Raw genomic sequence first — 23435 nt, 5'->3', positions numbered from 1 at the left:
AGCAGAAAAAAACCCTTAAATGACATTGATTGAATCTTATGATAAGAGCAGGTAGACCACAGCAAAGTTAACATCTCCCCAATTAATATGCAGTTAATTAGAGGTAGAGTCAGAGGGGAGATCTCCTAGGTATAGCCACTGCTCTATCCTGCTTCCATAAGGGTTTTTGTATATCATGTGCCTGCAGAGACAATGGAGTCTGTCCTTGGAAAGTTTTCATTATAAACATGTGATCATTACGACCCTGAAGGTTTTAGGTCTTGATTTTAAGGCTTTTTTCCCCTATTTTTTTCTCACTCCCTCTTACCCAGGTTCCCTACATTCAGATAGAGGATTGGAGAGAGCAGAGAGATGAGCAAACGGTTGATTAGTACACAGCCAGTCAAGTTAAAGATGAATGCAATACAATCACCAGAAATTTCTGCATAACTATAGAGGCTCCTGGGGCTCAAGCCTAAAAACTCTGACCCAACTGCTTTATTTTGCCTGGACCAGTTCTTGAAGTAGATGAATCCAACTAGAGGCTTGCAGGCTAGGAGAAGGGGGTGGAGTGGGAACATAAGTTCTATTTCCGCAGGTGAAACCAGAGGATGGGGAGCCTGGGTATGTCCAACTGCTGCCCTCCCCAGGGCAGGAGAGCAAGGAGCTAGCAAGGGGGTAATCTGGCAATCTCCTGTAGCAGGTTTAGCAACTACTTTCTTAGCCATCCCTAAGGCCCAATCTTGGGTAAGGCAATGCTCACCCTGTTCTTCAGTCTCTTCCAAATGCTTCTGGAAAGTCACCCAGCTGGGCACCCAGAAGTAAGCTGAGGATCCATTCTTTGCAGCAGCACAGTGCAAATCAGGGACCATGACCTCGATAATTCTTTTGTTCATCCAGGGTAGCTAGCTACAACTTCTACTACAAAGATCAATACTTTGCTTTACCTGGAAAAAAATGATGGTCATGTTCAGCATTTTGCGTGAATACAGGGCAGAGTGTTTGCCCCTCCTCCAGTCACCAGGACTGTTAATCCCGAGGAAATGATTGAGGGTTCTCCAACCATTGGTCTCTTAATGCCAAAGCATTCACATTCACAACTTCTACCGGGGGCTGGGGAGTGCTAAGTGTCCCTGCGCTGCAGAGAGCCTGGTATTGGCAGGAAGGCAGAGGCAGCCTGCGACCTTCTAACCCGCCAGTGCGTCCTTCCCCGCAGCGAGAAGTTTGGGGAAGCAAATCCCGACGTCCAGCCATCATTTCCACTCGAGTTTTCAAAAAGATAAGAATCGGAAAGGACCGGCGGGTCGGCAAACCCCACGGAGGAACTGCACAACAGGTCTGCGTTCACTGGGATCTCAGCAGTCCACGACCCCAAATCGAATCGATGGTGGGAAACCCCAGGGAAAGAAGGCTTCTTGCAGAAGGACGGGATTACTGAGTACAAGCAGCAGGGAAGTACCGGGGTAGGGGACCTTAGTCGGGAGGACTTTCCAGCCACTCAGCGTTCATCAAAAAAAGTTCCCTGTACATGACCCCAGTGGCTCATCGCAGGGAGTTTCTCTGATGAACCCGGTTCAGGGTTTAGGCTTCTCCCCCCGCCCCCACCCCCGTCTCCCTCCCGAGCAGAGGACGAAGCCAGTTCTCTTTTCTGGTCTGACTGGCTTGGAAATTCCCCGCGCCTGACCCCGCCCCGGAGAAATCCCCTGCCAGCGTTTATAGGGCGCCGCGGCGGCGCTGGCGAGCCCACAAGAGTCGCAGCCAGCGGTCCTCCCCTCCGTGACACGAAGAGGCAGCGAGCGCGCAGCCCGCGGCCGAGCGCACCTGGGCAGCAGCGCCACAGCTTCCCCCGCGCCATGTTTCAGCCCGCCGAGCACAACCAGGACTGGGCCATGGAGGGTCCCCGGGACGCGCTCAAGAAGGAGCGCCTGCTGGACGACCGCCACGACAGCGGCCTGGACTCCATGAAGGACGAGGAGTACGAGCAGTTGGTGAAGGAATTGAAGGAGATCCGCCTCGAGCCGCAGGAGGCGCCGCTCGGCGCCGAGCCCTGGAAGCAGCAGCTCACCGAGGACGGAGATTCGTAAGTGCCGCGGGGCCTGGTGGGGACGCCGGGCCTGCAGCGCGAGGCGCGCGAGGCGGCCGCAGACCGGGGTTTATGCACCGCCGCCCCCCGTCTCCCGGAGACCGTGCAAAGCGGAGGGATGCGCGTAGGGGCCGGGGGATGGGAAATGGGGGTCGGATCCCGGGGCTGCGGTGCAGCAGCTCTGCTTTGCAGACGCGCACGCCTTCCCCTCCCCCCGGGCCCGGGCCCGGTCTTCTTGGCGCTCGGCGGGGGCGGGGCGGCGGCGGGGACGCGAAGTCCCCTCTTGCATAAGGGAGAGTCGGGGGGCGGGGGGAGGGTAAGCAGGAGTTTCTGCCCCGCTGGCGGGCGCCTCGCGGCCGGGAGGGGAAGTACAGGGCGTTCCGGCCCGGCGGGAGGGCGGGGCGGTCTGACCGGCGCCCGCCGAGGAGAAGGGGGGGCGCCCGGAAAGTCCCTGGGCGCCTGCCAGGAACACTCAGCTCATAATAACCTCGCGGAAAACACCGCGGCCTCGGCCTCCAGAAACCCCGGCCTTGCGCAATCCCCCGCAGCCCGCGCCTCCCTGGGCCCCACGCAATGCACTCACCAGCCCTGGGGGTTTTTCCCTCTGTTCCCCTTAGGTTCCTGCACTTGGCCATCATCCATGAAGAGAAGGCACTGACCATGGAAGTGATCCGCCAAGTGAAGGGCGACCTGGCCTTTCTCAACTTCCAGAACAACCTGCAGCAGGTGCGCCGGCCTGCCCAGCCCCGTGCCTCTGACCCAGTAATAAAGCTGGATCTAGCACAGCTGCTCCCAATCTTTCCTCAGTTAACAATCACTGGTCATTATCTTCCCTGACCTTTTACGCAAGGTCCTAGAGAGGAAAGAAAATTCCATTGATTTTGGTGAGGCCTTTTTGAAAGCCCACCTGGAGCCTCTGGGATTTGTCTTGCCCCTTAGACCTGTTTGGGAGGAGCAACAGTCAAAGACCAGGAGATCTCTGGGGTTCAAGGGAAGACAGACTCCGAGTTTGGGCCATGGCTTACACTCTTTCTGTTCCCTCTTCTGTTTGTAGACTCCACTCCACTTGGCCGTGATCACCAACCAACCAGAAATTGCTGAGGCACTTCTGGAAGCTGGCTGTGATCCTGAGCTCCGAGACTTTCGAGGAAATACCCCCCTACACCTTGCCTGTGAGCAAGGCTGCCTGGCCAGTGTGGGAGTCCTGACTCAGACCTGCAGGACCCAGCACCTCTCCTCCGTCCTCCAGGCCACTAACTACAACGGTAGGTCTGCCTGCCCTACCCTGCCCATCAGAAGGCCAATGGCTTGGAAAAGGGGGAGGTGGGCCAACTTTAGGAATCCAGGCAAGAGCAGAAACTCTCAACACCGGAAAGGATGAGAAAATGCATGTAAAAGGCCTGTTTAATGCCTTAATAAAGTTCATTCAGAGCCCAGATTCTGGGTTCTCCAAAATCAGAAGTATTTGCCCCCTAGCAGGATAGGTGGAAAGCTGTGCTTGAGATCTGAGGGTTGAAACAAGTGGTTATACTTTTGTCATCATTCTTCTAGGGCACACGTGTCTACATTTAGCCTCTATCCATGGCTACTTGGGCATTGTGGAACTTCTGGTGTCTCTGGGTGCTGACGTCAATGCTCAGGTGAGTACTTCATGTCTCCAGATGGAGTGCCTCAGGGCTGCCAGGCCCTCCACAGTAAGACCTCACGTGCTCTTGTTGCAAGCAGAAATTCCAAAGTCAGCCATAAACCTCTCCCATTCCTTTGGGTTTCAGGAGCCCTGCAATGGCCGAACCGCCCTCCATCTTGCCGTGGACCTGCAGAATTCTGATCTCGTGTCACTCTTGTTGAAGTGTGGGGCTGATGTCAACAGAGTTACCTACCAGGGCTACTCCCCATACCAGCTCACCTGGGGCCGCCCAAGCACGCGGATACAGCAGCAGCTGGGCCAGCTGACCCTAGAAAACCTTCAGATGCTGCCAGAGAGCGAGGATGAGGAGAGCTACGACACGGAGTCAGAGTTCACGGAGGACGAGGTGAGTCGCAACTTGGTCACTCTGCACAGAGCAGGACCCTGTATCCAAAAGGCTCAACTTAATGAAGTTCTCACACTTTAGTGTGAGTGACCAGTAGTACCCCCCAAAGTGTGTCTTCATTTTTTGCCCTTTTGAAAGGAGAGGAGCATTAAAGAGAAGCTCCCTCAGCCCCTGAAGTTAATTTATATCCAGGTTTTGGAGAATGGAATCCAAGAATACTTGAGTTATTTCGAGGAATAGCCCTCACCATTATCCCAGCACCTTTGGCAAACTTCTGGAAGTTTAACGTGCCTTTTTCTTTCTCTTGTTCTTAGCTGCCCTATGATGACTGTGTGCTTGGAGGCCAGCGCCTGACGTTATGAGCTTAGAAGAGTAAAAGAACATGGACTTGTGTATTTGTACAAAAAGAGAGTTTTATTTTTCTAAAAAAAAAGAAAAAAAGAAAAAAAATTAAAAGAGGGTACTTAAAACCACACTTCACGCTCCCTGGCCTGAAACATTCACTATGGTGGATCAGCCCTCATTTTGTTATTTTGGTGAACTTTGGAAGGAAACAAGAAAGATCACTGGAATTCAAAGAAAACCTCATTCAATCCTCACCTTTGTGGGGTTTCTGGAGGAGGTTATGCAACATGTGACAAAAGGACGACATCTTACTGTGCTTTTTGACTGAATCACCATAGATTCGGTGGCTGAGCCCCATGTGGGTTGTGTAACAACTGACTAGGTGTAAAGACCAGGTGTGTCGTTAAGCCTTTTGGGGGTGTGGGGTTAAAAGCCACTACTTGTCAAGGTTTGTGTTGCCCTCCTGTAAATGGTGTACATTGTGTATTTTGTTGGTAATTATTTTGGTACTTCTAAGATGTGTATTTATTAAACAGATTTTTACAAACAGAATTCTCCTGATCATTCTCTTTGGGCTGCTGAGGGGCTCCCAAGCTGAGAGTCATCCGATCCGCAGAGTGGGGGAGGTGGAGAGCTGTGTGGGAGCACTTACCACAAGCAGCCACAAAGCCCTCTCAGAGAGCAGCTTCTCACAACTGTGTACACCAGACTCCCTGCCAGGCTTTGCAGGCAGCCCCCTGGGCCCAGAGCGTGGGAGGGGAGGCTGTTGCAAGATGATAGGAAACACCATTCTTAGGCTAGGGTGGGGGTGGCACTCGGGGCTTGGCCCACAGCTGGAAGCCTCCACTGCCATTTGCTTTGATCTTGCTTTAAGCTATGCCAGGACCCTTCCACTTTAGGAATCATTTTGGTCAACAGAAATCTGCTGAAATCCTATTTTCTACTACAGGAAAAGTCCTTAACTACAATGCTGGAAGCTCCTGAGGCGTTGGGCTCAGGAATGGGACTGCATGCGCTAACATTTATTAGCAGCTGCCCCCCTCTGAGCCTTCATTTCTTCATTTATAAAGTGGGCTGTTAAGGTTGCACAAGACCACGCACGTCTGAAGCATATAGTGCCAGGCACATGGTGCTAAAGAGAAAGGCAAACGATTGCACAACTTCCTGTATTTCACAGGGGAAGAAACAAGTCCAGAGAGAATGTCCCGTCCAGGGTCACCTTGTAGAAGAGGCAGGTGGTGAGCTTCCAACTCTCATTTCCAGAGTTGGTTAACATCTTTTAATTGCATTCCACTTCTAAATCAACCTACTGTTACAAAGTAGTGGGAACGATATGAAAGGCTTGAAAAGTCTTTCCCCAACTCAGTCCGCCTGCAACTTCTACCAAATAATTCTCCAAGAAGTCCAGAACTTGTGGAATTTAAGTGCTCCACGTGGATGTTTTCATCCCTAAAATACATTGCTTGCCAATGTAGAAAGAGGGGTAAAGGAAAGTTCATGGCGTTCTACAAAATACAGAACGGCATAGAAATGCAATCCCTATACTCTGGCTTACAACTAAGAAAACATGGCCATTACCTTGTCCCTTTCCAGATCCGTAAATGCTGTGGAAGTAAAGTGAATGTGATGATTAGCTTCCTCTCAGACCAAAAAGGAGCCAGTACTTAGGGGGTCTTTCGATATATAAAGCGTATTACTGTCGAATGGACTGATGGGTCAAAGCCAGCCCTGTCGCCCTCCTGCAGCCACAGTTATCTGGAGCTAAGTACTGCGGTGGCCTCTCTACCAGCCTTGTCTTCTCTCAGAGTGCTCCAGGCACATCACAGAAATTCCTTGTGCGTCCCTGAGCACATGAACACAGGTGCTATGTGATCTCACACAGGAATGTTGACTAGGTTTAGCTCCGTCAGCTCCTGAGTAGAAGAGGTAGGTAAGAGGGGTGAAGGGGGTAGGAATATTCACCTCATATCCAAAAGGACACAGGTTGGAAACTTGGCTTCCAAATTTGGAATGATGCCCTGAGCACTTCTCCGTCATGTGTGCCTCTGTTTCCCCCTGTAATGGTACTGGATGTGTGCCAAGTTGCTCCTGACCCTTACTCCAGCTCTGTGAGAAGGTTGGAGAAATGGGACAAAGGGATGTGGCCCACTGTTCCTCTGTCTCCTTGGTGACTGACTTTGGTGTAGAGGTGACGCCTTCCTTGGTCATGGCAGGGAGGGGCCTCTTCTGACTCATTTGGACCCAGCCTCAGCTTTTCTGCTCATCAGGACCCCAGCCCTCAGGGTGGATTCCATTGTCTGCATAAATCTCAAGGTCACTGGGCCCAGTTTCTTATTCTCAGGTCCTTCTTCCTGTTTCTCTACCTCCTTTCTTTCTCCTCTTTCCATTTGAAACCTTTCTTTCCTTCATGCCATTGGTTGGGTGGCTGGAGCCTGGAGTTCCCTAAAAGAAAAACCGTAGAACAGAAACATTGTAATCTGGAGAGTCTTCGGCAAATTTCTAAGCAAACAAGAACAAAAGTTTTCAAAGAAAACAATGCGGCAGGCTGAGAGCTTTTACTGCTCTCTGATTTTCCCCAAGAAGCCAAAGGTCCTGTCAGGACAGGTAGAAGTCAGGGTGCCTTGGGAAAGAGGGAAGTGACAGAAGGAGGGAAATAAAGAGTCACATCAGCAACTTCCTTGAATTTAGTTCCTTGATTCCTTGTGCCTGCCTCATCCTCAGGACAAATTTCCTTTATAGGTCACATGTACCCAGTCCCTCCCAGAAGGAAGGGTTTTTCTTTAAAGAGGGAATAAATTCCAGTGTGAGCAATTGGAAAGCCTTCATGTGGGGCCTGGAAGTGTGGGGGGAGGTTGGGTGCAGGGCGGGGGTGGGGGGAGTGGGGGGGTGGTATTTGCATTGAAACTTCAATAGCTACTGGAAGTGATGAAGAGCTGACGGTGAGAACTGAGTCAGTGAGATGGGTTCTTCCTTCGCCCCCCTTCCTCCCTATTTTCATCAGCTTGCCTTGGGTGCTGTTGAAGTTTCATTTGGCAAGAAAAGTCAGAGTGGAACTCCAGTCAGAAACATGCCCAAGAAGCACTCCCCAACCCTGGTAGTTGGACAAGAATGTCCCAGGCCGGTTCCCCATTTTAAGGGAGCATTACAGAAACTTAAACCAGATCCCCCGTGTGTTTCCCTCCTGGAGAAGTGGAACTCTCAGACTCATTCATTCATTCGCATTATGAAGCACTACGATTCCCCAGGACCCGTGCCAGGGACCAGAGCCCCCAGGAGGAACCAGCCACAGCCTCTGCCTCAAAGACCTCCTTGCTAAGGTCAGGAAGGGAACCATACAAGCACACATAAGACCAGAGGGTAAGATGAAGCACAGAGTCTGATGGGAGCTCAGATCAGGGGCCCCCAACACTGAGTGGATTGAGATGAGATGAGTCTCAACTTCGTCACTCTGCACAAAGCAGTACCCTCCCAGGTCCCTAGAGCTACCTACCCCTCTCCTCTTTTTTAGAGAGCGAGTGAGCAAGAGAGAGAGAGCATGAGCAGGGGGAGGGGCAAAGGGAGAGGGAGAAACAGACTCCCTGGTGAGCAGGGTGCCCAAAGCAGGACTCTATCCCAGGATCCCAGGATCATGACCCAAGCGGAAGGCAGACGCTCAACCGTCTGAGCCACCCAGAGCTCCTCTTTGTAAGAGATACACCCTTGCTGGCTATTTGCTTCCCCAGACCAGCACTATCTATGCTTAGTCCATTTCCCAAGTGACCCATGGCGTCCTCTTGACAAGCGGCAGGAAGCAAAGCTGTACTCAGAATTTAGGAGATGGGATAGACCATTCATTTTTGCATCTGTGTGTGATCTTGGATTCCAGAGCTGAGCCTAGAAATTTTCAGCAGCCTTCGAATTGATGGCAGATGATGTGCATGCCTAAGGCCAGAGCTTCTCCAGCCCAGTATGTACTCCAACGGCCTGGAGATGGTGTGAATTGCAGGTTCTGATTTAGCTGGTCCACAGCTGGCCTGACACTTGCATTTCTAGTAAGTTCCTAGACAAGGACTGGACTGCTGGTCCAGTGACCACACTTTGAAGAGCATTTTGAATAACATTTTGAGTAAAATGCTATTTTATTTTTATTTTTTAAAAGATTTTTAAAAAGATTTTATTTATTTATTTGACAGACAGAGATCACAAGTAGGCAGAGAGGCAGGCAGAGAGAGAGGAGGAAGCAGTCTCCCCGCCGAGCAGAAAGCCCGATGTGGGGCTTGATTCCAGAACCCCGGGATCATGACCTGAGCTGGAGGCAGAGGCTTTAACCTGCTGAGCCACCCAGGTCCCCTAAAATGCTATTTTATACATTTACGCTCAATGCTTGATGGTGCACACCCCTCCCACCCCCACGGGGACAAGTGCTTCTGCAGCTACATATATGAGGACGATCCCGCATCAGGCAACACGAGTCTTCTGGAGAGTAGGGCAGGGTCCTGAGTGCTGTTGGCCGAGGCCAAGACATCTGCCATCAAAACAAGTAAGTGTAATAAGGAAGGAGGCCGGCACAATACAAGGTCAAAGTTGTCATTAGTTGAGGTCTAAGAAAGGAATAAAAATTTATGAAGGAAATGCACTTGAAGGCTGATTTGCTAATTAAAAAGTTGACAAGTTGGTTTTTAAAATGAGGTTTCTGTGCTTTTGCATGGGGTTGGCATGGTGTGTGGGAGGGGCCCTGACCAGGCCTCAACCAAGAAGGAGGGGAGGGAGAGTTGCTTCCCTATGACAAAGTCCCCACTGTCCCTATCAGAATATGAGAAGCCTTCACCAGCCGCTGACGAAGCTATACCGAGGAAAAACTTAAGCAAAGAATAACTTCCCTTAAATGTTGCCATTGTTTCATATTTCCTAATTTTAAAAATTTATTGAATCTGTACAAAGCAGTAGTCATCAAAACAGTGTGGTACTGGCATAAAAACAGACACAGAGATCAACAGAACAGAACAGAGAACCCAGAAATAAACCCACAATTATATAGTCAATCTTCAGCAAGGAGGCAAGAATATGCAATGGGAAAAAGACAGTCTCTTGAACTAATGGGGTTGGGAAAACTGGACAGCCACATGCAAAAGAGTAAAACTGGACTGGACCACTTTCTTACAACATACACAAAAAGAAACTCCAAATGGATTGAAGACCTAAATGTGAGACCTGAAACCATCAAAATCCTAGAAGAGAACACAGGCAGTAATTTCTCTGACATTGACCACAATAACATCTTTCTAGATATGTCTCCTGAGGCAAGGGAAACAAAAGAAAAAAGTGACTATTGGGACTATATCAAAATAAAAACTTCTGCATAGCAAAGGAAACAAACAATAAAACTAAAAGAGAGCCTAGGGAAAAGATATTTGCTAATGACATATCCAATAAAGGGTTAATATCCAAAATATACAGGAAACTTATACACCTCAACACCAAAAAATTCCAAACGATCTACTTTATTTTTTTTCCAAGATTTTATTTATTTATTTGAAAGAGACAGAGCGAGGGAGTGCACAAGCATGGGGAGGGGCAGAGGAAGAGGGAAAAGCAGGCTTCCCATCGAGCAGGGAGCCAATGCGGGGCTCCATCCCAGGACCCCGGGATCATGACCTGAGCCTAAAGCAGACACTTACTGACTGAGCCACCCAGGCGCCCCTAAATAATCTACTTTTTTAAAAAAAAGGGCAGAAGAGGGGTGCCTGGGTGGCTCAATCACTTAAGCATCTGACTCCTGATTTCAGCTCATGATCTCAAGGTCGTTAGATCAAGCCCCACATTGGGCTCTGTGCTGAGTGTGGAGCCTGCTTCAGATTCTCTCTCTCCCTCTTCCTCTGCCCTCCACCTCCAACTCGTGCTCACCCTCTCTCTCTTAAAAAAAAAAAAAAAAAAAAAAAAAGGCAGAAACCATGAACAGACATTTCTCCAAAGAAAACATAGAAATGGCCAACAGATACATGAAAAGATGCTCAACATCACTCATCATCAGGGAAATGTAAATCAAAACCACAAGAAGATATAAACCCACACCTGACAGAATGGCTAAAATCAAAAACACAAGAAAGAAATGTTGGTGAGGATGTAGAAAAAAGGGACTCACATACTGTTGGTGGGAATGCAAACTGGTGCAGCCACTAAGGAAGACAATATGGAGATTTCTCAAAAAAATCAAAATAGAATGACCCTATGATCCAGTAATCATACTACTGGGTATTTACCAAGAAATACAGGGGCGCCTGGGTGGCTCAGTGGTTTGGGTCTCTGCCTTCAGCTCGGGTCACGTTCCCAGGGTCCTGGGATCGAGCCCCATGTGGGGCTCTCTGCTCAGCAGGGGGCCTGCTTCCCTCCTCCCCCTGTTTCTCTGCCTACTTGTGATCTCTCTCTCTGTCAAATAAATAAATAAAAATCTTTAAAAAAAAAAATACAGGGGCGCCTGGGTGACTCAGTGGGTTAAAGCCTCTGCCTTCGGCTCAGGTCATGATCCCAGGGTCCTGGGATCGAGCCCCGCATTGGGCTCTCCGTTCCGTGGAGAGCCTGCTTTCTCCTCTCTCTCTGCCTGCCTCTCTGCCTACTTGTGATCTCTGTCTGTCAAATAAATAAATAAAATCTTTTTAAAAACCCCACTAATTCAAAGGGATACATGCATCCCTATGTTTATTGCAGCTTTATTTACAATAGCCAAATTACAGAAGCAGCCCAAGTGTCCACACATAGATAAATGGATAAGAAGAAATGATGTATATACATGATGGAATATTATTCAGCCACAAAAAAGAATCAAATTTTGCCATTTGCAACAACATGGATGGATCTAGAGAGTAAAAACAAAATAAACCAGAGAAAGACAAATACCATATGATTTCACTCATATGTAGAATTTAAGAAACAAAATGAACAAAGGGAAAAAAGAGAGAGAGGTAAACCAGAAAACAAACTCTTAACTATAGAGAACAAACTGAGGTTACCAGAGCACAGGTGGGTGGGAGGATGGGTGAAATAGGGGAAGGGGATTAACAGTACGCTTATCTTTTTCTTTTTTTAAAGGATTTATTTTTAAGCAATGTCTATACCCAACATGGGGCTTAAACATACAATGCTGAGATCAAGAGCTGTGTGCTCCACGGACTGAGCCGGAGATGCCCTGTGAGTATACTTACCTTAGTGAGCACTGAGTAATAGATGGAATTGTTGACTACTGTACACCTGAAACTAATATAATACTGTTTGTCAATTACACTGGAATTAAAGCTTAAAAATGTACTGAGTAGGGGCACCTGGGTGGCTCAGTGGGTTAAGCCTCTGCCTTCAGCTTAGGTCATGATCTCAGGATCCTGGGATCGAGTCCCACATCGGGCTCTCTGCTCGGCAGGGAGCCTGCTTCCTCCTCTCTCTTTGCTTGCCTCTCTGCCTACTTGTGATCTCTCTGTCAAATAAATAAAATCTTTAAAAAAAAAATGTACTGAATATACTCTATATGGAAAGCATTCAGCTATTTTTTTGTTTATGGGACAGGGGTAGGGGCAGAGGGACGGGGGAAGAGAGAACCTTAAGCAGGCTCCACACCCAGCACAGAGCCTCATTTGGGGCTCAAACCCATGTCCCTGAGATCATGACCTGAGCGGAAATCAAGAATCAGACACTTAACAGACTGAGCCACCCAGGCACCCAGAAAACATTCAACTATTTAAAGGTAGGTTTTTAAGGTCTTTTAAATTGCCAGATTTTCAGTATGCACAATATATTTTCAAGATGTTACCAACTGACCTGATAATATAGATCATGGGATAAAATCATAGATTTACTTTTTATTTATTAAACATGTATATAGAGCTTCCTACGTCCCAGACACTATTCAAAGTGGTTTGCAAATATGAATTCCGGTAAATCCTCAAACCACCCTGTGAGGTAGGTACGGTCATTATTTTCAGATTTTTTTCTAAGGAAACTGAAGCAGAGTCAGTTACAGAAACTCAGCCCAGGTCACAGTCAGTGGATGGCAACGCCAGGCTCGGGTGGATTCCAAATCCACATTCCCAACCTGTTAGTATAAAGCAGCTCCAAAGCGTGCATGGGATTCCCGCTGACTGAAATGACTGCATGCAGCTCATCCATTCTGAATCTGGTTCTTACACATTCGTTACTGATATCCTACCACAACTGGATAAATATTCCTAAGGATGGTTTGAATTTCCGACGTCTTGTTAAAGGAAGAGTGTCTCCTAGAAACTATGTAATAATGCAGAAGCTGCAAGATGTAAGATCTGAGGGAACCTCAGAAAGCTGAACGATAGTGTGGGACCTGGATTCAGCGGGTCTGAATGTTTAGGGTCAAGTTTCAGGTGGTGCTAAGTAAAAGGAAGTGAGGCATGTCACTCCTTCCAGGAGTTTCCAGTTGTGTGGTCTATGTTCACTTCTGATTGAGGCTAGGCGTACCCAAAGCCACCACATTAAACATTTTGGTCAGACGTTTTAAAACTTTGCAGTATTTTAACATTCATCTCTAGGGAAGCTCAAAACAAACAAGCACATGCAAGTTTTAAGGACTCATGAATGAGCTTCTTTCAGGTGAAATGTTTTAGTGTTGATTCAATTTTGAGTTGGGTTTTAAAGTTCTCTTTCCAAACCTTCCCACCGCCATCACTGGGAGGCAACTTGCCAGGGCAGGACCTTGCCACTTGGCCCCACAGGGTGTAGCCTGCAGGGGTGAGTGGGGGTGGGGGTAGGACGGGGCTCCAGAAACTTTTCTGTGTATTCTCCCTTAACTCAGTTTTCTCCAGGAAACACAGAGTAAACCACTGGTTTGAGGAGGAAGCCTAAAACATCCATATGTAAATATCACATAACTTACAAGACAAACAGAGTAAAAAGCTTTCACACCTTTTTGAGGTTAAGCCTGGGAATAAGTGTACTGCTTGGAGTGGGGGCCAGAGGAATATGAGGACATATGACAGGCACATTTTGATAAATGCTAATGATTAAAAATTCAGGACGTAAACCCACGAGCAAGGGGCGGGGGTGAGGGTGTGAGTCGGCTAACAGGGAATCTGCAGAGGAAACGCGGCAAAGGGAGCACAGAGGAAGTGAGGCGCGGATCAAAAAAGCAGTTTCCATATTCTCTGATTTCACCTGTAACTGACAAGCCTTACCCACAACTTCTGTCCTTAAAAGCATTGATTCACATCTCAGATTCACACCGCCAAGGACCCAGGTAATCCAGCTCCTGGCGAGTACTAACAGTAGGCCTCCTTTCTCAGACAGTGGCTAGATGCCAGCCATTCTCCATCCGTGATGGCTACAGGACAGAGGTGGCGTTATGATCCCCATTTTACAGAGGTTCAAAGAGGTTTAGCAACCTGTCTGAGGTAACACAGCCAGGAAAAGTGGCAGTGCTGGGGCTGAAACCCTGCCCCTCGGGCCCCCAAGGCCCTTTCTCTCTCTTTCTGGCCCGGGTGTGCCTCCTCCTCCACGGAAGATGTTTGAAGCCCCTAACAACTGCCATTTCCCACCACTGCTGTCAGTAACCTTGAGTCGCTCTGGCTGCCACACGAACCCGTTTTACTCTGAAATGCCACTTGCTACTATTTCTATTTTATAAATTTCCTTATTGGAAAAGTACCTCCCAGGAGTGTTTGAAGGGTAACTGGTATAGGAGCGCCTGGCTGGCCCAGGCGGAAGCACGTGTGACTCTTGATCTCAGGGGCTGTACTTCTGAGCCCCATGTTGGGTATGGAGATTACATACATACATACATTTTACAAACTTAGAAAAGAAAAGAAAAAGAAAGATAACTGATGTTGTTGCTACAAGTCCCCAGGAAACTCCCAGTTTCCTATGAACTCACTGCACAGCCGTGGAGGCAGTCTTGGACCCCCGGCTTCAGTAAGTGGGCGACCTTGGCCACTGGCAGAGAGGCTCCAGGACCTCTGGTCCCAGGTCATTCCTCAGAGCAGCGGGCAGGAACCCACCTCCTCTGGGTCTGCTGGGAAACCTGCCTCAGGTCATTCATGATTAAGTTTAGCCCACATTCAGCTGATTCTCTAAGGTGGTGATGGTAGTGGGAGCAAATGCCCGTGGGGCCTGTGGGAGGCTGCTTCAAGGGACACCACCCCTGGTGACCATCACGACAGAGGCAGACCCCCAGAGGGACTGCTCAGTTACTAACATGTGGGGGTGGGGGGGCTTTTTGTAGGTATAAAGACCTCTTTCTTCCGTGTCTCAAACATTATTAATGAGGGCGCTCTCCTTCCCTGCCTTTCCCATGAGTGGGCTGGTAGAAGGAAAGGAAGGGTGTCCATGATAAAAGTTCACTCCTCCTAATGAGGCGGGCCTACGGGTGTGCCAACCTGGGTCCCACTCCAGGCCCCAATCTGTACCATCCTGGGCGTCTCAGTTTCTTGTCTGTGAAGGGGCTGGGGCAGCTCTCCCACACTTGCCGTGATGCTTAACGTCACTGGTAGTATCTGAGGCTTGGTGGATGACAGCCCGTGCTATTGGGGTGATTCCCATTAGTAAGGCTGAGGCATGCGACACCGTCCCTTTGACATGCCATTCCCTCCAAGTAGCATTCCTTCCTCTGCCTCTCAGGGATGCCCAGAACCTGTGGAATGAGATTCTCTTTAAGGACAAACTGGGGCAAGGAGCTTAAGAACAGCCTCCCTGACCTTGTGCCTCCCCCCTCCCCCCAGCTCATTTTGGCCTCCAAATGTGGTGCCCTGCTGCGGGGAGCCCATTCAGCCCATACCTGACTCACAGGAATTGCTGTGGGGCTGGATGAGGAGACTGAAGGTTGTTGTGGGCTGGGTCCCCCAGGGGCAAGCCTGGAGGCTCGTGACCTCAGACAGCCCTGTAAAGCCTTCGAAGGTGAAGCCTCTACTCCTGCCATCAGCCTCTGGCCAAGCAGCAGTCTGCTCAGGGGACAAGTCTCAGTGGAGAAACAAAATGTGCTTATGGAATGTGACACCACTCTCCTGGGGCCTTGTCAGGAGCCCATGGTTAGGGGCCAGCTGGCCAGGCACACCCTAGGCCATTCCCCCCACCATTATGAGGAAAGTGAACTTGTATCATGGAGACCCTTCCTTTCTTTCTACCAGTCCACTTGTGGGAAAGGCAGGGAAAGAGATCTCCCTCATTCTTGTAGCAGCATTAACTGTGTTTGAGAGGATGACGGAGGAAGAAGGTCTGTTCACCTACAAAGACACCATCCTCCGGCCAGTAAGTGCCAAGAAAAGAAAAGTACCTCACAGAGCAGTTTGCATAGTATAATCTTGTCAGTAAGCAAAACACTATACTAAAATGTTCTGCCACCAGGATTTTTAGTTTGAGCAAAAGAAACTAATTCTGGATAATGGAGGCAGAAATGATTTGTGAGAAGGATTTTGGGGAGCCCTCAGAACTTCCAGGAGGAGAAGAGCTGGTGAGCTCAGCCCTGCAGTGCAGGCTGGCCCACTGCGGCCCTAACGGTTGACCCACTGTGCTCTCTCATTATTAGCCTCTGATTCAAGATGTGGGTAGAGGTGTGCTGGAGCCTCATCATGTGTGTGCCTGAGAAGGGAGCCTGGGAACGTGAACGGCCGGCATTTTTAAGTTAGGACATCTCCCCCAACCACAATAAGCGGGTTTAGATGACAAATTTTTTTTTTAAAGATTTTATTTATTTATTTCACAGACAGAGATCACAAGTAGGCAGAGAGGCAGGCAAAGAGAGAGGAGGAAGCAGGCTCCCCGCGGAGCAGAGAGCCCGATGCGGGGCTCGATCCCAGGACCCTGGGATCATGACCTGAGCCGAAGGCAGAGGCTTTAACCCACTGAGCCACCCAGGCGCCCCTAGATGACAAATTTGAGTGACAAATGTCCCAAGATGTTAACGGTGGTTATTTCTGGATAGTTGGATTAAAAGGTGAGGTGGTGTTTTTGGTTTTTGGTAACTTATTATAGGGAATTTCCAACAATACACTTCCAACAAATGCGGGAAGTATATTAAAATGAATCCTGTTTCGTGTATACTTCCATCCACCTCCTTTCCCTATCTTATTTCGGAATAAACACCAGTCCTCACACATAAGTTTATATAATAAGTTCACTCTTAAATATCTTAGTACTTATCCCTAAAAGAAACCAGAGGCGCGGGGGTGGCTTAGTCAGATAAGTGTCCGATTCTTGGTTTTGGCTCTGGTGGGGATCTCAGGGTCGTGGTATTGATCCCGGTGTCCAGCTTCACACTCAATGCGGAGTCTGCTTAGGACTCTCTCTCCCTCTCCCTCTGGTACCCCCCTCCCTGTCTGTTCTCTCTCTCTCAAATAAATAACTAAATAAAATACAAAAATAAAAATAAAGGATATGAGCTATATTAAGATTTTTATTTTTAAGCAATCTCTACAACCAACGTGGGGCTCGAACCCACACCTGAGATCAAGAGTTGTGTGCTTCACAGACTGATCCAGACAGGTGCCCCACATAAGAACGATATTTTATTTTATTCATTCATTCATTCATTCATTCATTCAGAGTAGGCTCCATGCTGAGTGTGGAGCCCAAATACAGAGCTCAAACCCATAACCCTGAGATCACAACCTGAGCTGAGATCAAGAATCAGACACAATGGGGCGCCTGGGTGGCTCAGTGGGTTAAAGCCTCTGCCTTCGGCTCAGGTCATGATCCCAGGGTCCTGGGATCAAGCCTCGCATCGGGCTCTCTGCTCAGCAGGGAGCCTGCTTCCTCTTCTCTCTCTCTCTGCCTGCTTCTCTGCCTACTCGTGATCTCTGTCTGTGAAATAAATAAATAAAATCTTAAAAAAAAAAAAAAAAGAATCAGACACAACAACTGAGCCACCTAGGTGCCCCAGAACGATATTTCAAATGTGTAACTTTAATACCATTGTCACACCTTAAAAAAAAATTAACAATAATTCAGAGAGATTTTAAAAATGATCTTCTCTGTGTATTTCTCTATTACTTTAATTATCAGGGAAAAAATAAAGCTATTTCCATATTTAATTTGTTCTAAAACACATTAACACATTAACTACAGCGCAGCATGCCTCACAAACCCCGTCTGAGGAGAAAAGCCAGTCAGGGGTCAGAAGCATGACCCAGGGTGACAGTGGGCTTGGTTTGGGCCACAAGGAGCAGAAGACCCTGGAGCCAGGGCTCTGGAGGCTCACTGACATGGTGAGGCCATCGGAAATCACCAGGCCTCCACCTGCACTCCTCTCTCTGTGCATCCTGTCACACGGCAGAAAGGCCCGGCTATGGCTGCCAAGCTCACAGGTGACAGGCCCCAAATGGAGACAAGCCAACCCCTCCATGAAACTTGCTCTTTTCTTACATGCACATTTACACACATCCACACTCCTAGCACCCATATTCATACTTACACACTCCCCGACACACCTATATTCTCACCCCTGCCCCACTTATGCTCCCAGGGAGACAACTCAGACCAGTCTAATTATATCTCAAAAGTGGGGCATGTTTACAACTGTCAAACCTTGAAAGCCCGCACTGAACCCTGGATTTGTGCAGGCAGCTACATGACCAGGAGGAGGACCACTGTGAGCTGGAGGGCCCACCTCACAAGAAGTCTGTGCCCATGCAAAGTTTGGTTTCAGGGGGAAGTCGCGGTACTGACAATGGTCAGAAAGCCATACAGAGCAACATGACTCAGGGGCGGGAAGTGGCCTGGGCAGGAGCACTCACGGGAGAGAGGTTCATAGACTACAGCATGACTGAATCCCGGACTCTGCACATCACGCATGCTCTGGTCCATGCGACTGGGGCCAACATGGAGCTCTGTGCCTTTGTGGACCTGGGATCGACGTCTGTCTCCTTTTTCCTGAAGTGCAAGACCAGCTGCACCCACCCGGCTCATGGGACTGTAATGATGAAGGAAGGAAGTCAGAGAAAGCGAGGACTTTGGGTGGTCCCTCCATGACCCCTACCAGGGCTGGGGCTTCAGGAAGGAAAGGGGTGAACCACAGTGTGGGGAGGGCAGTTTTGCATAGTATTGGTTCAGTTGGAAACTGTAAGGAACCATCAGTGACCACCTGACCCATCCCAGGCCTTCTATAGAGGAGAGCAGTGGCCCCCGGGGGGGGGGGTCAGTAACTGCCCCAACCCAAGACAAGTTCCTAGGAACACCGAACCAGATCCAGAGAGCCGAATTCTTGCCAGAGTTCGGACAGGCAAGAAGAGACAGGCTTTCCAGCAGGGGAAGTGCCAAGGTGGGTGTCCACTTGGGGTCCCTCAAGGAGGACACAGGGCTTCTCTAGTCAGATGGTAGGGGCGGGACCAGATTAAAGGAGGGTGTGGACGTCTGGATTTGACCTACAGGCAACAGCGAGTCACACCAAGTTCCTGAGCAGGGAAGTTGCAGGATAAAGGGCTCTAGTAACACTTAGCAGAACTTAGGATGCAGAGTGAGCTGTAACGGAGTCCAGCTGGAAAGCAGCTACAGCTGCGAAGGAGTAAGAAAACACAGATCTGGATGGAGGTCACAGGGGATGAATTAGGAACAAGATACACTGTGAAGAGAAAAGTGTAGGATGCTCTGGCTGACCCCCCATTGCCAACTGTCAGATGACGCTTGTCTCAGGCTGATGCTTGTGTCCATGAACGCTAAACCAGTGGCAGCTAATTTTAAGCCAAAGGAAGTTGATGGAAGCCCCCAGGGAGTGGAGAGCTCGCAGAATAAACAAGAGATTGGGAAGACCAGGCTCAGGAAAGTCAGGAATTGAGGGCTCTAGAGAACCAGAAGAAGGTCATGGCCCGTGCAGCAAGACTGCAGCACCAAGGGTGCACCTGCCTTTGTAAATGACCTCTAACCTCTCACTGTCCTCGGCTCACTTATTCAGGATCTGAAACCCGAGGCAAGAATATCCATTGGCCAGGTGGAGACCGCATTCCTGTCCTGACTGGGCAGGGAAGGGGGTGGAGTGGAGAAGATTTGGCTCCCACGGCTCTCTTTCGCCCTCTTTTGTTGAGGGCAGTAGGGATGAAGCAATCTCCCCAAAGGAGGTTAGAATGCTCCAAATGGGTGCTGGACACCCCAGAAATGACAACTAGCCTCACCTGGCCCTTGCTTCCATCCCACAGATTCCCCAGGTTGCGGAGACCTCTGACTACAACTATTCCTCTCCTGAAGCTACTACCACCCTTGTAAGGGCCGCTCAAATATCCTGCGTTCCTTGACTTTTGTGCTGCGTTTGGTGTTCCCGCGACAACAGTGCCTGCCCATGGGCGGGTGAGTGAGTGGTGGGCTGACCACTGGGCGTACAGAACACCTCAGGGTGGTCCCTGTCCCCTAAGGTAACTTCCTCCCCTAGTTCACCTTTACACAGCCCCAAAGCTAGCCTTCCAGGACCCCCAAGATGAAGCTAAGGTCCTTTGGGTGCACACCCCAGAAGCTGGCCCTGCCTGTGTGGCCTCCCTATCACCCACACACACTTGCCACATTCTGTAGGTCCTCACTTCTGCTGAAAGACCTCTGTACTCCACCCACCAGCACTAGGTCTGGCAGGGATTAGCTGATTCGTCTTCAGCTTGCAGAACCCCTTCCGCAATCTCCCCAGCATTGCTAAACCCTCCTCCTTCCATCCTACCACACTGGTACATATCTCAATCAAAGCGTTTCTCCCCAACCCCCTAGAATTATCACAATGTATGACATTTACTTGCAACACTTTTTCCTGTCGGTAAGAAAAGGGATTTGACATATAACTTATAAAAAGTCCTTTTTAACTATAACCGCCCCCCCCTTACTCTCGTCTCTGTAGAGGTAGCACTCCCCTGAATTTGCTGCGTAGCCTCCGGATCCATTTTATTTACTTTTATACACATATTTATCATGACCAGCAATTAACACCGGGCTCTGGCAGTGTTGATTTTACGGTCGTTTACCGTCAGTGTCGTCACGCTCCAGGCGTTGTTCGGCGCACTCGGTTCTCCTGCTCGGCGTCATCACGGAGACCCGCACAGTGGGACAGACCCACTTCTCTCTCCCCGTCTGTGTCCCCCTTGGAGGGCAGTGCCTGTATCTTTTCCACTCACTGCTTCCCGTTAAGTGCTCAATAAATATGTTTGCATAAATATGCGAATATGAATATGGCCCAAGAGTTATTTTCAGTATTTCTACTAAGAATGTAAACGTCAGGGCAGCTGCTTCCTTTCCCATCTTGCCTGTCGCCCTCAATTCTCAGTTCCAAGTTTTAAATCCACATGGATCCTGCTCCTGCACCCCCTCCCTGAAACCCCCTAAATCCCCATTTGAATAGATGTTTGAGAAATGCAAAATCAGATAACTATAAATGACCGTTTCAACCAGCAGGAATAAATCAGATGACCAAATCCCAGCCAACAGAAAGGGAGGGCTCATGATGCCTTCTTTTTATACATTTAGTTCTTTTTTTTTTTTTAAAGATTTTATTTATTTATTTGATAGACATAGATCACAAGCAGGCAGAGAGGCAGGCAGAGAGGAAGGGAAGCAGGCTCCCCATGGAGCAGAGAACTGGACACGGGGCTTGATCCCAAGATCCTGGGATCATGACCTGAGCCGGAGGCAGAGGCTTTAATCCACTGAGCCACCCAGGAGCCCCTATACATTTAGTTCTTTTTCATTATACAGGAAATTCATGTTTCTTAAAAATAAAAAAGAAAAAATTCAACTAACTCAAGGAAACCTTTCCTACCCAAATACAAACTCATCTTAGTTACAGAGTAGTTCTCAAAATCACTATTTTGAATGACTTCTTTCCTGATTTTATATCATTTTTCTTCATATAGTTGTATATATACTTTTGTAATCTATTTTAAAATGTAACATACTGTAAGCAGTTTTCATATTATATAAGATATTTAAACATTAAGTCTTAATTGTTGCATAATATCCAACAAGTAAATACTGTAATTTACCAAATCGCTTCTCTAATATTATTTAGTTTATCTCCACTTTTTTTTTTTTTTAGTACTGGAAAGAATGTTGGCTATAGAGCTTTTTATGTATTTAAGTTTATATCTTTGGGATGGCATTTCATAAGAGCATGTATTGGACCAAAGGGATGGGCTTACAAGGGCTCCTTATAGTATTGCCAGATCAGTGCGCTTTACAAAAGCAAGCCTCTCTCCTCCCAGTGGTGTGTTAGTAAGAACACTTCTTCTACAATGGCACTTTTTAACCCTGGTTATCACACATTTTTAAAGTCAGCCAATTTGATAGAGGGAAAATACATCATATTTTAAGTTTAAGCATTTGATTATTATACCTTTTCAATTTGTTAATAATCAATTGTGCTTTTTTTGGTGATTTGTCTGGTCATATTCTCTAACCTGGAGTAATATTATTTTTCTTTGCCATTTAATATACAGTAAGAATTTTAACACTTTGTCACCTTACCTATCAATCAATATCTTTTACCAGGTTTTCTTTTAATTTTTAAAAACTCTATAGTATCGGACTTCATTGAAATGTTTTACCATGGTATTACATCTCAGGAATACTGTGTGTTTTCTCATGCTGTTTTTTGAGCAAAGTATATTTTGTCCCACAAGGTACAAGCTACTTCTCCTCTGGTAACCATCAGTTTGTTCTCTGTAGTTAAGAGTCTGTTTCTTGGTTTGCTTTTCTCTCTCCTTTTTTCCCCCTTTGTTCATTTGTTTTGTTTCTTAAGTTCCACATGTGTGTGAAATCTATCATATGGTATTTGTGTTTCTCTGGCTTTTTTCGCTTAAAATAGTGCTCTCTAACTCCATCCAATGACAAGATTTCATTCTTTTTAATGGCGGCGTAATATTCCATTACATCTCGTATCTCACATCTTCTTTATCCATTCATTTTGAAGCAATAGCTATCAAAATATCAATAGCATTTTTCACAGAGCTAGAACAAATAATCCTAAAATTTGTATGGAACCACAAAAGACCCCAAGTAGCCAAAACAACCTTGAAAAAGAAAAGCAAAGCTGGAGGCATCACGATCCTGGACTTTAACTTATATTACCAAGCTGTAGTGATCAAGATAGTATGGTACTGGCACAAAAATAGACACATAGATCAATGCAACGGAACAGAAAACCCAGAAATGAACTCACGACTATATGGTCAATTAATCTTCAACAAAGCAGGAAAGAATATCCAGTGGAAAAAAAACAATTTCTTCAATAAATAGTGTTGGGAAAACTGGACAGCAACATGTAAAAGAATGAAACTAGGCCACATTCTTATAACATACCCAAAAATAGATTCAAAATGGGACACCTGGCTGGCTCAGCTGGTAGAACATGAAACTCTTGATCTCAGGGTCATGAATTCGAGCCCCATGTTGGGTGTATAGATTACTATAAAAAAAGTAAACTTAAAAAAAGATTCAAAATGGATTAAAGATCTAAATGTGAGACCTGAAATCATAGCAATCCTAGAAGAGAACACAGGCAGTAACTTCTTTGACACTGGCCATAGCAACGTTTTTCTAGATATGTCTCCTGAGGCAAGGGGGAAAAAAAGCGAAAATAAACTATTGGGACTACCTCAGAATAAAAAGCTTCTGCACAGCAAAGGAAACAATCAATAAAACTAAAAGGCAACCTACAGAATACAAGATGTTTGCAAATGACACATCTGATAAGGAATTGGTATCCAAAATTTATAAAGAACTTATAAAACTCAACACTCAAAAACTGAATAATACAATTGAAAAATGGGCAGAAGACATGAACGGATGTTCTTCCAAAGAAGACATACAGATGGCCAACAGACACAGAAGATGCTCAGCATCACTCATCATCAAGGAAATACAAATCAAAACTATAATTTCACCTCACACCTGTCAGAATGACTAAAATCAACAACACAAGAAACAACAGGTCTTGGCGAGGATGTGGAGAGAGGGGAATCCTCTTACACTGTTGGAAGGGATCCAAACTGGTGCAACCACTCTGGAAAACAGTCTGGAGCCTCCTCAAAAAGTTGAAAATAGAACTACCC

The 23435-nt window shown here is 47.5% G+C and overlaps 1 protein-coding gene across 2 annotated transcripts; it reads left to right on the top strand.

The window, feature by feature from the left end:
- The first annotated feature begins 1136 nt into the window (after positions 1-1136).
- On the top strand, positions 1137-4984 carry NFKBIA (NFKB inhibitor alpha). 2 transcript variants are annotated; one of them, XM_080808118.1, is made up of 7 exons: positions 1137-1315; positions 1842-2059; positions 2680-2788; positions 3117-3327; positions 3614-3702; positions 3835-4095; positions 4410-4984. In XM_080808118.1, exons 2-7 carry the CDS (start codon positions 1869-1871, stop codon positions 4455-4457), a joined length of 909 nt encoding a protein of 302 aa, XP_080664244.1. In that variant the 5' UTR covers positions 1137-1315; positions 1842-1868; the 3' UTR covers positions 4458-4984. The 2 variants fall into 2 exon arrangements, with proteins under 2 accessions (XP_080664244.1, XP_080664243.1); XM_080808117.1 differs by lacking the exon at positions 1137-1315 and having other exon boundaries at positions 1725-2059.
- Positions 4985-23435: the final 18451 nt, after the last annotated feature.

The sequence above is a fragment of the Martes martes genome (assembly GCF_963455335.1).
Source record: "Martes martes genome assembly, chromosome: 7".
In the NCBI taxonomy this organism is placed as follows: Eukaryota; Metazoa; Chordata; class Mammalia; order Carnivora; family Mustelidae; genus Martes; species Martes martes.
Note: the sequence above shows the minus strand (reverse complement) of the source record. Positions and strands in the feature narration are given on the sequence as shown.

Bases quoted from the DNA above. Each gene is read 5' to 3' on its own strand.
- NFKBIA (XM_080808117.1), top strand. From the start codon at position 1,833: ATGTTTCAGCCCGCCGAGCACAACCAGGACTGGGCCATGGAGGGTCCC. The intron at 2,060-2,679 runs GTAAGTGCCGCG...TGTTCCCCTTAG, and splicing joins CTCACCGAGGACGGAGATTC to GTTCCTGCACTTGGCCATCA. The intron at 4,096-4,409 runs GTGAGTCGCAAC...TCTTGTTCTTAG, and splicing joins CAGAGTTCACGGAGGACGAG to CTGCCCTATGATGACTGTGT.